Raw genomic sequence first — 16,934 nt, 5'->3', positions numbered from 1 at the left:
ATGGAATCATTGCAATGGATAATGAATCAATCCATCAAAGAAAATCCTTTTGGTCTCGTTGGCTTATTGGTTTCCTAAAGGAAAACAAAAACAACTAAATGATTTGCAAATATCAGTGAGAATATTTTTCCTATATTGCACGCTTTTACAAATAGGGCCTATAATGGTGACAGCGACATGCTACAGTTTCAACATAATTATCTTTTGCATGTTGTTTCGACCATCAATGGAGCTACAACACCATTTAATGTGTCACAGGTATGTCTGTAAGTATATTTACTCTCTTAATCTTTCAAAACACGATTTCACAGTACATAATCATGTTAACATTTTGGAAGAAATTAAAGAAATGATTTACTAACCATGAAGAAAATGTATCAGTCAGCAGTACATAGGCCTATTGGTTCAAAACAACACATTTATAGTGAAAACAAAGTTCTGGTAAGGGCTTGTTATGGATGGTATGACAGGTTTAGTCATCAATGCTCGTACAGTACTTGAAACGGCTGCCCCATGCGCCCCGATTTCTGGATATCTGAAAGCCATTATCCTGCCATCGCTGCGATGGAGCGAGCCTATTACTAGTTGACCGTTCATGTTTATGTTCACAGTGCGACGCTGCTAGCACACACTGACACTGAGCACAGCACTGTAACTATCTAGATCCTTAGTCCACCTTTTTCTTATTTTCAGCTAAGCCGAATGGAGGTGTACCAGACTAGTAGAGGGAAGCCTTGTATTTCGTATAGGGGCTTCTCGTATACCGCAAGGAGGCGGACAAAAGGGTTCATCTATTGGCGTTGTCGGAATCGGAAAACCTGCTCGGGGACCCTTGTCACCCGCGATGTGGTTGGGCCCGATGGCTACGGGCAGCCGAAAGGGAACGTTTGTCATTCTCATCCTCCGAACGTGGATGCCGTGGCTGCGGAGCTGGCCAGATCCCGAGTGAGCGAGGAAAGTTACCGTGGCATAAGTTGGTATATTGTAAATCTTATGTTATCCCCGCTGACCATCGCCAAGAAAGATTGTTTAACATGATCAGGAGGGCTAGAAACATGTAGATACCACAACATTACATTATCATTAATCAAATATTGCGCGAAAGCGGGTGTGTCGCGGTTGGTCGGAAGGCAAAAAAGGTAGGTTGGTGGAGCTGTTGACCGAAAGATCGGTCTGTATCTGTCCGTCGGGGAATGTTCCGCGGAGACTGCGTCTGGCTTCACGGATCCCCTCCGTATACAGACCGAAGTCAATGATTGCGGCTCCTGTGTGGAGCAGTCGCGCACAGATCAAACGTTACGATAAACCAAATTTCAGACAGCTTTTTTACATTCAAACAAGTATGACATGACATGACACATTATGCAGCAATATTTGGGATAAATTTCTCACATTGTGCAATCGAAATACTCACATAACCTCGGTTATAATGCAGAAATTTTATCGATATCGCAACATCGCCGTTCGCGAGCAGTAAGTCGCCATTTTGAATCTGTAACAATTGCTAAGCCAATCACATGCGAGGTACGTGTTTTAGTAAAACAAACACGTAGAAACTACCTCGCATGTGATTGGCTAATAGATTCATAGTGTATGTTTCTGCAGTTTGAATGTGACGACGCGACAGGCTGTGTTTTACGTTGAAAATTCTCCTAAAATGTTGGATTATTCATTAATCTGGTGAGTGTAACCTATTCATAAAAAAATAAATTCACCATACAAGCTTAAATTTGCCGACCTAGGGCCGTGAATTAGACGCAATCGAGAAGGGTGAGGTACCTCACCCAATTTTCCATAGAGACAGTGGTTAAGAACATCCACACAGCAATGGGTACTGCAACCTTCCGTCTGTCTACGGGGGACAGCGTTAATGGCAAAATATAAAAGAGTCCTCCGGACAGACGGATCTTTCTGTCTAGTGGAGCTGGTGCCAGTCGGAGCTACAAATACAATACAAAACCGGACAAAACAACCCTCTCTAACCTTGGTGTCTACGTCTACACCACAGTCAACGAAGTTCTGTAAGTTTCGCCTTTCAAATGATTCAGTGTATGCATTACGTATCATAGGAGTATGAAAATCCAAAACCCGATTCAAATCTCAGTTGATTTGAGTCAAAATCGTCTTTCTTCATTTTAGAAAGTTGAGCTGGTTGATGCTTATCAAAGCTTTGATGTTTATCAATTTCAACACAGAACACCAGCTATGGGACTGAGACATCTGTGATAACAATGTCTTGTGTATGAAAATATTTTCCTCATTGTTGTCTGGCTGGTAAAATGTCAATAGACAATCAAATGTATTTGCGGAAGACCAGTACCATGGTATGCATGGCATAGGTGTAGACTTTAATGCCTAATGACACATTGCATGATTGACATGCATTTAGGCCATAGGCCTAGCATGAAGTAGCAAGAGATTGATCATTTTTTTTTTATTGTTATTAAATTATTTATTTTGTAATATTATAGATATTAAACAAAGGCAGCATTCATTTTGTAAAGCAAGCCGCCCATTAAATTCGACCATAATGCCATCCAAATTTGACTGCTGGCTACATGTAAAACCTATAAATAATGCTTTTGCATATGGCCGAATTGTGGCATGGTAAGTTGAACCTTGGTGCATTTTTTAATTATTTTTTATTTGTTTTATTTTTAACCCAGTTTTGCATCACACATAAGTTGGATAAGATTAATATTGTAAGAATAGATATCAGTAAATCATATCCTATAATCAGTTACTGGTAGTCCTGAAAAAAAAAATGGCATTAACACATCTTTTTCATTTAGATGTTCTCACAAATCTTACTCTTTCCCAATACCGTACAGATTTTCTTCAAAGACGTCTTTGGAGTTGACCAAGTTATGGACGTGGACTGGAGCAAGAAAGAAGAGAAAGCCCAGAGGAAGATTGATGCTGCAGCCTCTGACCTGAATAAACTGAGCCAGGAGATTTGGTTGCATCCAGAACTCAACTTTGAGGAGCGACATGCCCACAAAGTTCTCACAGATTTCCTGGAAAAGGAAGGATTCCAGGTAATTGACTCCTCTTAGATGCAAGTCTAATATCATATCATTTGACACTTTGGAGAAAAAGCTCCCCCCCCCCCCCCCCCCCCCCAAAAAAAAAAAAAAAAAAAAAAAAAATGGCAGGAATCCTACATAGTTGATGAACTTGTAAACTCATACTCAATGTTGGCATGTTTCATGCTTTCCCACCTTTAGCTGTCTCCTTTTATTTTTTGTTTGTTTGTGTTGTTTTGTTTTTTGGGGTATGATAATTGCAAACATCAAAGAGACATGTCTGACATTATATATATTTGTGTGTGTGTGTGTGTGTGTGTATATGAATGTGCATGTGTGTGTGTGTGTGTGTGTGTGTGTGTGTGTGATGCTAGCATGTACATATTTTTGAGAAACACCATGGGTATCCAAGTACCGGGTATGTCAAATGATTGAAATGTTTTTGGGTTCTTTTTGGAAAATATAGGAGACTAATAGTAAATGCAGCTGCAATACCTGACAGTGATTCATCATGCATGTTTTTTTAAAATTTATTTTTATGTAATTTTATGTCATTTCGTGCTGCTTGTGTTGAATCGGCTCACTGCATTCGATTTTCATGTGTTTGAATCCAATCAATGCTGACCAGGTCACAAGGAACTTTCATCTAGAGACAGCCTTTAAGGCGACCTATGGGAGCGACACTGGCGTCCATGTTTGCGTCATATGCGAGTATGATGCTCTTCCCGAGATTGGACACGCTTGCGGACACAACCTCATAGCAGAGTGTGGAGCTGCAGCGGGATTGGGGATAAAAGCAGCACTCGAAATGGATGAAACCCCAGTTGGGAAGGTTAGAAAATATAATGTAATTTCATTGTTAACTGAAATTAAAAAAGAAAAAAACAGTTTGATTACTGATTCTGGACTTATAGATGATTTTGTGATTTATTGAAAGTAAAAATTAGAATATTCTGTAGCAAAACTAGTTTGGAAAATTTTGACCAGACTGGAATATATTCACAGTGTTAATAAATGTCAAACCAAAGTTTACAGACTAGCATACACTCACTGGCTATAGAAGTTGGATCGTCATGTGAAATTGCTGAACTGTTTCCACTAACTTGTATCAGGGGTGGACTCTACCTGGTACTCATTTTGTGTTCATCATTACGACACAGAGTAAAGATGCAATTTTGCATTGCAAGAAGCATGTGGAGAACTAAAAGCAGCATGGACATTAAAGTATCTATTTTGTTGAACGATGTATTGTATACGGCATATATTTTGCGAGTCTAAATTTTTGTGAATTAAGAATTCCCGACAATTTCGTGAGTGGTTAAATTCGCGATCATGGAGTCTTGTACAGAACGGAGAAGTGTACATGCATACGTCACACATTCACATCAGGATCAGAGTCAATATTTTCGTGTCTTTAATTTCGCAAATATCACCTGACTCGCAAAATTCACGAAAATAAAAACCTCATGAAATATTCGGCATATACAGTAAATATACTGATGTGGTCACTCTGCCTTCAGAGTGAGAAACACATTTGGAACGTAACTCTGGTATCCAGGAGAATGACTCTGTCCCTCTGTTTCCCAGGTTACGGTGCTTGGAACACCAGCTGAAGAGGGCGGTGGAGGTAAGAAGGACCTCATCAAGGCTGGCGTTTTCCAGAACATCGATGTTGCCATGATGGCCCACCCATTTCAGCACAACATCTCACGGCCCATTGTCTTATCATTGGTCGAGTAAGTATTTAAAGCATCCAGACAGCTACTCTGTTATTTTGTTTGTTCATTGCTCGTATTGTCACTAACCAAGGAAGCGCATACCAACATCCTAAAACCAACTCAGATGTATTGGTTCTGTTTGTTATTTTTGCTATGATCTTGTCACTCATAGTGTAAGCATTATAATAGCATCCTGCTAGCTACTGTAAAACTTTGTTATGTTGGATCCCATTTCAAATTCAAGTAATTGCAATTAACATATTTTATCTTGTTGTGGTGAAACTATCAGGAATCAATGTAAAGCCACAATGTTGTGAACTCCATCCCTGATAAACTAAAAAACAAAAAAAGTATGCTTACAAAAATCTAAAAAAAGAATGCACATCAATAGAGCACACTTCCCTTTTTGTCAAATGATTAACATTCTAATTTGACTGCAAACAAACCTCTCTAATTTGAAAAGACTTCCCCTTATAAACAAGGATCTTTAGTCATTTTCAGAGTCAATTTCTTAACCTAGACTCTTGTTTTTAGTATTTTTGTGCCATGTTAGTATGCTCAATGTATCCTTGCAATGCAATGTTCACAATGGTGAAGATAATAATTGATTACAAGATTGAGGGGAGTAAATCAAATGTGTGATGTTTGTGGCTAATGCATTAAACCCAGAGTCTATTAAACCACCTGTCGTAGTAGAAGTATCATAAAATCATCTTGTCTGTTACAAGTTACAAATGAAGCATGTGCAATGCTTAATCATCTGAATGACAGCAAATGAAAACAGCAAAACAAACTGACAAGTTGTAGAAACGTATATAGATGTATGTAGGCGTGAATCTTTTTAGTGACATTTGGGTTTGTATTTCATACAGGGTGGCCATTCACTTCACAGGACGCGCAGCCCATGCTGCAGCCTCCCCCTGGCTCGGACAGAATGCCTTGGACGCTGCTGTGATGTGCTACAACAGCATCTCGGCCATGAGACAGCAGTTCAAGCCAGACTGGAGAGTGCACGGTGGGTGCTAGCCTTTTCCAGTGACCCTCAGGCTGTTGGCACTGAGAGTCTTGAGCAAAGAGAGCTGATGCTGAGTGTGTCACTTCAAAGCCCTTTTATTGAATTCAGTGATTTATGTGACTTGTATTCGTGAGCTTGTGGAAAACCGAACTGAAGCACCTCTCCTTGTGAATAGAGGAGTTGGTCACTCTGACCAGTTTAGCTGCTAGATTCGCCCATTTGCTGTCAGTGTGATACAGAGTATGCAGTTTTAGCTTATTTGAACAGGGCTCTGCTGATTGGTTGTGACTTTAGCTACCAAATTCTGCAGTTTGGGGAATTTTGGACAGGTCTCTAAATGCCCTCAGGCATTGGCTTGCCTGTCACAGGTAGCTTGGCTCTTGGCTAAACAATATGATATTAATTAATTGAATGTTGTATACTACAACCAATGGTTTCTTTACAGTTTGTCACCTTCCCTTAAGATTGGGACATGACATTTGCTCTACCGACAATTATTTTCTCCAAGGACTTAGGGTTGGGGTTTGTGGTTCAGGTTATAGGTTTAGGCAGATGTTTCATGGGAGCGACTGTCATAGGAGCAAATGTCGTGGAACTGCTAAAGATTTGTATAGGAATATCATAATATGTTGTGTCACATGAGAACCACAAAACCTGCCATCTGAGGCTGCGAGCATCAAGTTCTTGTGAAACTGTGCCATGCTAAAAAATGAGGACTAAAACATTTGCATTCATTTGAGAGAAACTGTACCTGTCTCTTCTCGCCTGAAGGAATCTTTTCTAACGGTGGTGCCAAGCCAAATATCATCCCAGAGGAGGCTGAGCTCCTGTACTACATCCGGGCTCCCAACGAAAGAGAGCTAGCAGTGCTCAAGGAAAAGGTGCTGGGGTGTGCAAGGGGTGCAGCAGTGTCTTCTGGATGTGAGGTAAGGGGGGAAAAATATTTTGAAGGGACAACATACTTGTAAGAGTTCAGCCCAGTGAGAAAGTGAACTTAACTAATTTCAAATTGTAAGTTATTATTTGACTTTTGGAAAAAAACACCAGCCCAGTATTGTCAAATATAATACCCCATGGAGATGACAGGTATTATGAATTAAAGAAAAAAAAAAAAATCTGTTAAAATTTACAATTCAACTTTGAGACCACAGAGGTTTTATCCATAGAGAAGTATTATCAGTGGTCCAGACTAGTACTGTATAAGTGGTTATTTTCGCGAGGGTTTGATTTTTGCGAATTTCGCGAATTACAGTTGGATCGCAAATTTAACAACACGCAAAAATGTCGCCACACACTAGAGTAACAATACATGCAAGATAGCATTGGTGTCAGTTCGCGAAATCAACATCTCGTGAAAATGTCTGTCACCTTCTAATTTGCGAAAATATCTGTACGCAAAAATAACAGCTTATACAGTATATGATTACCCTTAAATATACCAGTCAAATTTTCAAGTCATCAGCGGCCTAATTGAAAGTACTAATCCTCCTGAATTATTATGTAGAGATGAAAAAAGCAGCAGCTGTTCACCCCAGCAAAGAAGTTTTTTTTTTTTTTTTTTTTTTTTTTTTTTTTTTTTTTTTTTTTTTTTTAACACAGGCAAAAAAAAGAAAGAGTGGAATGCTGGGAATGTCATTGAAGCAGGCAATCAGACCTGCGTATGCTACAACCTGCAAAAATTACTGGAGTCGATGATCGTGAATGAATTGAAATGTGGCTCCCCGCTGGAGTTGGCTAAACATGATTGCGGCACGTTAAGGGATATTAAACCTGAACAGACAAAGTTCTGAAAAGTCAAAATGATGTATCCTTCTTTCTATTTGTGTGATAGGTTGATTTCAAGTACCACTGTAGCTACGCTAATTTGGTGAGCAACCCAACCTTGGCCAGCATCTATGAGCAGAAGGCACAGGCCTTGGGGGTGGAGCTTGAGGAGGCACTTTCTGCGGGTTCCACGGACATGGGGGACACGTCCTATGTCGTCCCCAGTATTCACCCTATGTACTACATTGGAACAATGGAACCCAACCACTCACGAGCTTTCACCCAATCCACAGGTCAGCAGCAGTAGGGTCAATGTTGATAAGAGTGACTGTTCATTCATTCATTCATTCATTCATTCATTCATTCATTCATTCATGCATTCATTCATTCATTCATTCATTCATTCATTCATTCATTCATTCATTCATTTATTCAAGCATAAGGCACAATGTGCTATATGCTTAATACAACATAGTGTCAGTGAATAGGTGATTGATATGTTGTGGATACCTATCATTTGTGTAGTATTTCTATCTCTGGGAACAGCGAGAATGAATTTCTTTTCATTCTATACCTTCCTGCTGCTCTTCATGTTCTTCTCGCCAAAGGTTCAGTGTTATTCATTTAAAGAGAATTTCTGTGATTTTTTATTCTTCTTCTCTATCTTCTTCATCCACTAGCTTTACTTCCTCCCCTCCCAAAATAATGTCCAGCTGACTCCATTGCTCTTTTTGCTGTGAATCACTCATATTAAGTAATGTTTTGTTTTGTATTTGCTGGTCCACAAATTCGTCCTACAGGTGCCCCCGAAGCCCAGGCTCCAACACTAGTCCAGGCCAAGGCCCTGGCCCTGACAGCCCTAGAACTGCTGCGGCCAGGAAACCAGCACCTCATGGAACAGATCAGGCAAGACTTCAGGACACAGATGGATCAGGAAGACCCCAAGGCATTAGTTCATTAGTGATGGCAACAATTTGGTTTAATAGATTAATCCTTGCAATCCAATGGGCAATGCAATTATATACATTGTTAAGAGGATGTTCAATTTGTTGCCTAGTGAGAGTTAATGGCAGAAGGTACCTTAAAAGTATATGGTCCCTGTGGTTTAGTTGAATGCTTGCATGGGTGCGCGGTGCAAGTTTCCTATAGAGACCTATGCTATCGACTCCTCTTTAGCACTTACGCTTTTACCCATTTCCCCAAGTCCGAAGAAGTCCAATCCACTGTAGTCAGTGGTCCGATCACAGTTCAGCTCATGATTCGACTGAGGGGGATGACAGCTTTAGCAAACTTCTTTTGTGATGTCATACTAAGAAGCACATAAGCACGCTTCTTGGAATCACTACAGACTACGTGACACACAGAGAAGATAACGAAGGCAATGTTACCAACCAACACCTACGTGCTTTACTCTTGATGACAGCTCAACTTCGGCAATCTTTGTATCATGCTAACGGTGATCGCAGTATCATCCAACAGCGCTCTCGCACCCACCTGGACTATGGTCCTTTAACTTGTCTTCCGATGCAGTAAGGTCAAGTTGCTCACAAGGTCAGCTCTGCCGTCCTCCGTCATAACAATTCTTTCTTTTCCTCTCACATTGTGGGAGTGCTAGGGGGACATTTCATAAAATGCATTGCCTTCAATACAAATTGGTCAGACAAATTTGCTGTCAGCTAATCACATGCAAGGATTTCTGTAGCTTATAACAGTTTGTCAGAAAAAATATCTAACCAAAAACGCTTCATGAAATGCCCCCAGGTTGTGATTTGCACACTGTGATCTCTTTCAGATGTTTCAGTGCCATGAGAATGCGGGTTTGATTCTAGTTTTTCATACATATGTGATGCAAAGTATATGCTTTACTCAATGTATACTTGCAGTGATGATATGCAGTGATGATTATCCTCACATCAGAAAACATATCGGCCAGGTGGATGACCAGTTTCACTTGCTGCACTTTGTATGTAGACATTTAGCATTACTCAGGGTAGATGATTAGACAGTACAGTTGAACCTCTCGTATCCGGACAAGTCGGGACCGGGGCTCATCCGGATAAGGGATTTGGCCGGATACGGGAGACTCAATGCTTTATACATGTACATATACATACACATGTACTGATGTAGCCCATTGTAGTACCACATGTAGTAATGTGTATACTGCAACCTTTTCATTGTTACACTCAAAACAGACCCCAAAATAGGGGTTCGTGTTTGCAAGAATGAAATCATTTTCTTTTATAAATTCTTGGGATGATTTACCTAAATAATTATTAAGAAATGTATCAAGTATATGTAATTCATGTGTGTTTGTGTAGGAGTTCTCAAGAATCCCCCTTTCCTCCCGTAATTATTTAAAAAAAAATTACAGCGAGATTGCGTCCGTATAATAGAGAGATCCGGATAAAGGGAGGCCGGATAAGAGAGGTTCAACTGTATATTTAAAAACAAAACAAAACAAATCATAGAACTTGAGCAAACTTTCATTGATAGCCCATTTGTCAATGTACACAGAGAGGTGTTAGTGCTCAGATGACCTGCCAAATTTATCTGAGGTGACAAATACTGAAGTAGTATTATCAGTGTGGTTTATGATACTCAGAATACTACATGTATTGGACTGATTTACTCAATGCACATTACAAACATTTGCTATGTTGCATTTATAGTAACCTAATGTGTCAAAAAACAAATGTGTGAAGGCCTTCTTGCCTAGGGAATGTGCAAAAAAAAAAAAATCCACGTTTATCATAAACTGGACATGAAGTGGTTTGGGAAATGATTGTGACAAATATCAGGTATAGTATTATATTGCTGTTGTGGAGTTGTAATCATTGCCTCACACACGTTTATTTTGTAGATACTAGAAAGAGCACTATGATACTTCAAAAACAAAATTGTTTGTAAATAATAAAAAAAAAAAAGAGAGATGAAAAATAACTTTTTATATGGTTATCAAGGTGGAAATCTGAGAAATGATAATTGAACATTTGAAATCTTGTTTGTTCCTGAAGAGTTTAGCACTGGAGACAGAGATATTCTATAACTGAAAACTTTTGACAGTAACATTCAGTTTCTTACATGTAGTGGTGTGCATGAAATGGATTGCTCTTCAGTCTGGTCAGATTTTCATTTGAGAAACCTTTTTTTAAATATTTTTCTTTGAGTAATTAATGTGGTGAAGGATGTTGAGGTCAGTTCTCTTGAAGCCTACTTTCACACTCACACACACACACACACACACACACACACACACACACACACAAAATGCAATGCCACTGCCAAAGTTGTAAATACTAACTGCTCAAAACAAGTACAAGTAGAACCACTGACATTTTTTTATGCCTCTGCCAACGAAGTGGCCGGAGGCATTATGTTTTCGGGTCGTCCGTCCGTCCGTCCGTATGTCCGTCCGTCCCGTTTTGTTTTTGTCGATATCTCAAGAACCGTGTGGTGGTTTTACATCAAACTTGGTATGAGGGTATAACCTTGGGGGATAATACTTTGTTTAGATTTTAGGGTCACGGGGTCAAAGGTCAAAGGTCACAGATTATTTTGTGAAAAAAGGTTGAAATTTCATGTTTTTCTCCATATCTCGCAAATGGTTCAAGGTATCTTCATGGAACTTAGTATGTATGCATGTACCGATGGGCAGTGATTATCTAGGGAAGTTGGGGGTCATGGGTCAAAGGTCATGGGTCAAAGGTCAAGGTCAACTCCTCAAAATATCACTACTTTCCTTATATTTATGCAATGCCTAAAGGATTTTTTTTTTAACTTGATGTTTGCATGTATAACCCAATATATATTCTGTGGGAAGTTTCTTGCCAAAAGGTCAAAGGCCAAAAGGTCAAAGGTCAAGTGAAAGTGCTAAATTGCACTTCTTCCTCCATATCTCAAAAGTAACTCAAGGTATTATCATGAAACTTACATATTTATTCATGTTCTACCTAACAGTGATTCTCTTTGGAACTATGAGGTCAAAGGTCAGAGGCCAGGTTTAGATAATACTATTTTACCATTTGATACTGAAATTATACTTTTTCTCAATACCTTGAAAATTACTCAATGCATAAACTTATAAAAGGTTCAAAAGTCAAGTAAAAATCATCAGTTCCCCCAAATACCTGCACTCTGACGTTTTAATCATTCATCCAATTGAACCTAGTTCTAGGAAAGTGAACATTCAGCACATTTGTGGCAAACCTGTCATTTTAATATTTTGCCAATTGTGTGAAACTGTCATCACACATTATCAAGACATTGTACTATAGACCTATAAGGAGAACCATGCATTATTGCGGAGGCATACACCAGTCGCCGTAGCGACATTTCTAGTCTAATGAAATCTATTTGTGTGGGTCGTCTGTGATTGTTATTTGTGAAGAAACTTCACAATATGACTAATCTTCACCTTCTTATAGCAGAAAGAAGTGAACCCACAGAATTGAAACATGCTAGAAGTTCCCTACCATCCATGTAAAATCTGCCATTTTATGTAATCTCTATTCCCCACGTCTCTATTTTTCAGCCAACCTCAACAGCATGCAAGAAACCCTGAGCACTGAGTTGAAATTTCCTGGAGGAGCTTGAACTCAGTAGCACATGCTGATACCATAGCCTTCATATGTGCTTGCCCTCCTTGTAATTCTACCTCTTACTTTGTCACTGGAGACCGAGGTTTTCGAGTTGCAGTTGCAACAAATATCATGGAGTGTCCTATCCCCTGTGGTGAGAGTACAATACAGTTTGTTGCAATCCACTTCCATTGTAACTACTTGAGCAATCATTTCCCCACCAGATCAACTCATTCTATATTTTTCCAAGTGTTAATATAGCCTATGTATCACAATTAGAGTGTAATGTAGATTTCAGGGTCTGATACCTCGGAATGGCAATGGTCAGCAATTCAAACTGAATACAATCTTGTATGTACATGACTTGTGGACAAACTGAATGGATGATTTCTTTTATTTTTGTATTTTGTATTTTTTTTTGTTAGGTTGGTCATTTGTCTTCAGCGTACAATGCAATTTAAAGTACCTTTTATCTTCTTTTGTGGTTTCTCTATGAACGAAGAAAATCATGAGATTCGCAGTTTGTGTATATATATCATTGTACATGCATTACTTTTTATTCTTGTTATTCTCCTGTGAAAATAAAATCAGGATTCATGTTAGTGTGACTCCACTTTGATCCCATGCTTATTTGCAGCTGAGAATGGTTCCGATTTTCAACATATTTCTGCAGCATGATTGATTTGAGTTGAAGAGGTAATGATCAAATGAAAGAGATACGGATTTTCTCATGACTGTGGTGATGTAGAGAGAAATCAAGGTTAGAAAAGAAAAGGTGAAATTAAACCAATGAATAAATGAAAGAATTACAACATACATGTAAATATGCAATTACTCAGAAAAAAAGAAATGAAGAGTTTGTTTGCAAAAACCGATAAGTCCATTTTTGAAGATTTTGAAGTACGGTCTCTATCATAAAGTACAAAATAATACCTTTTAAATGATATATTGGTCACTACATATGAAGGTACATTTTTAAAGTTATGGTCAAAAGAAGCAAAAATTTTCTTATTATTCTCTTTATTTTTCTGGACCTTTAATCGCAAATATCTCCATTTGGCAGATATGGACTTATCGGTTTTTTCAAACAAACTCTTCAAATAATGTATAATACCTACACATACATGTATGTAGACATACATGTTTTGTATTTCCTTTATGTTCCTCTTCAGTCAAGTGTATTTGCATTAAAGCAGAGACTCCAACCCCAAGTACCTTCTGATCTGGAGATTCTCCCGCCTGGAACCCCTAGCAAACGGGAGACTCCAACTTGATGTGCGCGAAGTTCCTTGTTGCCGGGGTTCAGGGTCTTGGAAGCCCTACGGTTCTAGATGCTCTCTCGTGCTATCTAAGGCCTATTTTTCAACATTCGATGACACAAAGTAGAAATCATTTCAAGCAAGAGACACAGAGCCAGGGCGGGAGAAATTAAATCTCAAGCGGGAGAATGGGAGATTTTGCAAAAATGGGCTTTCGGCGGGAGAGTTGGAGTCTCTGCATTAAGTCACTTTATTTTTTTTTTCAACATACAAGGTGTGCTGACACACACACACACACATATGCGTCTATGGTGGAAATTGAGAACGTTTTACCCACAAGAATTTTACCACATAACCGAGGACCTGTGTGTAAGTAGGAATCTGGTCAACCAAGGACTCATTCGTACATGTATTACCATACAACCGAGGACTTTACATTACATTTTATGTTAATCAAGGACCTACAAACATGTACCCCTAAATGCAAAAGCAGACCATTTGGAATGGTCTGCGAACTGAGGACATCCTCGGTTCCCTGGGTGTCCTCGGTTCAAATGTAAAGTTCGTGTGTACAGTATGTCCTCATTTTCCACCATGGGTAAGTGCACACACAGACACACACACACACCCTTGGAGATGTCTTTAGTTTCATTTTCAGAATTTCAAAAGTATACAATTTCACTTACAGAATGATGTAAAAGAAGCAAGACAGAATATGATACTGGATTAAAGAAGTGTTGGGTTGTGAATTGCTGACCTCAATTCAAGCAAACACACGTCTTCATTTTGCTGGAGCAATTATATTTTAATACATGTAGACATGGAAATGTGACAAGATGGTTTCATAGCTTTTTCACACCCATATGCATGTATGTTTGTATTCTTCATAGAATATCATCATCTAAAATCCATTGTGTACACCAGTACTTGTAATTACTGCAGCGGATGGTGCCAATTTGAGAGATTGTAATATGCACCCTTTCCCTACTAATTCATGCATCTGTATCTTCATTTCAAATAGGCCAGTTGAGCTTCAACAAAAAAAATGAAATAAAAATAAATATAGAAAATTATGAGTGGCTCTTTTGATATGTGATAAAAATAAACTTGGTTTGAGAAACTGCACACTAATTATCAACACCAGAGCTCATGACTACACAGTCTGGGTCATGGAATAATTTAAACAACACTTGTGGATCTACACTGAAAAAAAAGAAACCACCAACAACATGGAAATTAAACAGAAGGAATGAATAAGAATTTTCACACGGTTTAACAAGGGAAAATTCATACATGTATGCATGAAAAGGCTGACACACGTCAGTATACAAATACTGTACACTGGAGATATAACACAGGAACCATTGCTAAATTGGTTTGAATTCGTCAATAGTTTTTCTTCATCTTCAGATACTGAACAAAAAAAAAAGAATAATTTCAGGCCTTGAGTTAGACCTAATTTAGGCCAATAAAGAAGTCCCACTCAAAGAACATAGTCACTGACATAGCATGGCATCTGATGCTCTCTATGCTATCATGTGTGTGTGTGTGTGTGTGTGTGTGTGTGTGTGTGTGTGTGTGTGTGTGTGTGTGTGTCTGTGTCTGTGTGTGTGTGTGTTTGTTTGTTTGTCTGAGGGTCTACCTTTTAATCAGAACTGCACCCCTTTTGAGGTAAAATGAGACTCGTGAAGAATTCCAATGTCATTCCCTGCCCCACATTCACTTGGCGCGTATATGACTTTAATTTACAGGCAAGTGGAAGACATTAGCCACAAGGCAAAAACAAAAGGGAATACCGGCAATGCAGTCTACACATGCACCTCACTGGATATTTGAGCTTTATATTTTCCTTCTACCAAATGCTGCCCTTCCTATGGGACTTAGATGATTTCAGGCAAGTCAACAGGGGAATGGTTATTTCATTGAAAGAAACAAGCTCCTGAATGGATGTGTGTTAGAAATGTCACACTACATGATTGCCTACTGTGTGGAAAAGCATTACATTACAGCGTATGTCTACTTTGTGGTGATTCCAGGTAGTAATGTTTAAACATTTCAGCTTGCATTGATTGTGGTGGTGGTGACAAAACAATGAAAAAGCTATAAAAAATACATCAATTTTGTATAAATGCCCTTGAACATGAACATAATTATATAAAATATACCAAATACGGGACACTCTCTTCTCTTAAGATGTTTCAACACTTCAGTCCGTGTGGTCATCTGTGAGTTGTTTTATGAACCAGGGCCCCATTTCATAAAGAGTTGATTTGACGACAACTCTTTGCTGGAATGACAATTGTCATGGTAACGACAAGAATACAGCTTCCTGATTGGCTGTTTGCTGTGGGAAGTTGTCATTCCAGCAAGAGTTGTCATCCTAACATCTTTTATGAAATGGGGCACAGGAGTGGTTTTTTTCATGCATGGCTTTCTCATGGATGGTAGTCTATTATGCCATCTGCAAGTTGATTTCAGATATATCATAGTCTAACTGCATGTACAGCTGTACATGAACTTTTATCAATGAGCAACACTGGATGTACAACTGATTCTGCTCAGCTAAGACTGCATGCTCAACTTGGCATGAGCAATTCTCATTACAAATTAATGTTACTAGGAAGGAATGACAGTGATGAATACATCAAATACAATTCATTATGTGCCTCTGTCATTCTGCTGTAATGTTCATTCAACTGGGCCACAATATCACTTTAAAATCGCTCTCCTTATCTTTCGCAGCTCAGTACAATGTGAGTAATAATCATGATACTTGACAGCATTTGTGTTTTCTGGGAGGGCACTGCAGAATAGTGCCCTCCCCGAGAACATAAAATATGTTGCATTTATCTATGATTCCTGCAATATAAACCTACTCCCAGCTCTCATGCAATGTTTTAAAACATCTCTTTCCTACAGCCCTGCTACCTCCTCACTATTAAATGCAAGACCAGTTCTATGCTTCACGGTGGAAGCTTTCTCAAATCTACCTGTATATCCGACATGAATCAATTTGGAATTTAAAGAATGTTTTATTCTTATTCAGTCATTCTGGTATAAGATTTCTGGACAAGGTCTTACACTGGCAATCACAATTGTTTAACAAGGCTAACATCTGCACTGAACCGTATTACACGTGTACTGGAAATCTGCAGCATTATCCAGCCATAAAACTGCATGCAAGAATGACAGCACATTATCTGTACATACTTTTTATCATCATGCCGCGCACTTAACTGATCATACTATCAGTTTTCTCGCAGGGCAGTCTTAGTATGATATAAATGAAATTACATTCACATGCAGAAATGTAGGGTTGGTATCAAATTCCTTGGTACGAGAATGTCATGAAAGTGACCATGAGGCTGACGATGGCAATCATAAACCCACAGAACAGCGACTAAAAAGATTAATCTTGTAGACAAAAATCAACCTAAAAACATAATGCCACATTGCTTTCCTAATATGAGATTTCAGACAGAATTACTGATGGTCCACTGCACAAAATGACTTCTGAGAATTAGGAACATGGAACTGAACAGCTGCAGTACAAAACATACCAGCAAAAAGAG

At 38.9% G+C, this 16,934-nt stretch overlaps 1 protein-coding gene across 1 annotated transcript; it reads left to right on the top strand.

Annotated features, from left to right (window-relative positions):
- Nucleotides 1-1,943: 1,943 nt before the first annotated feature.
- LOC139711076 (xaa-Arg dipeptidase-like) lies at nucleotides 1,944-12,869 on the top strand. The gene is made up of 8 exons (XM_071622995.1): nucleotides 1,944-2,021; nucleotides 2,832-3,038; nucleotides 3,655-3,858; nucleotides 4,614-4,762; nucleotides 5,617-5,759; nucleotides 6,531-6,685; nucleotides 7,591-7,816; nucleotides 8,324-12,869. Exons 2-8 carry the CDS (start codon nucleotides 2,868-2,870, stop codon nucleotides 8,482-8,484), a joined length of 1,209 nt encoding a protein of 402 aa, XP_071479096.1. The 5' UTR covers nucleotides 1,944-2,021; nucleotides 2,832-2,867; the 3' UTR covers nucleotides 8,485-12,869.
- The last annotated feature ends 4,065 nt before the right edge of the window (nucleotides 12,870-16,934 follow it).

The sequence above is a fragment of the Diadema antillarum genome, unplaced genomic scaffold (genome assembly GCF_040938485.1).
Source record: "Diadema antillarum isolate AM-2024a unplaced genomic scaffold, OU_Dant_1.0 seq00001606_RagTag, whole genome shotgun sequence".
NCBI classification, from domain to species: Eukaryota; Metazoa; Echinodermata; class Echinoidea; order Diadematoida; family Diadematidae; genus Diadema; species Diadema antillarum.
The sequence above is the reverse complement of the archived record's forward strand: the minus strand, read 5'-3'. Positions and strand labels throughout refer to the sequence as shown.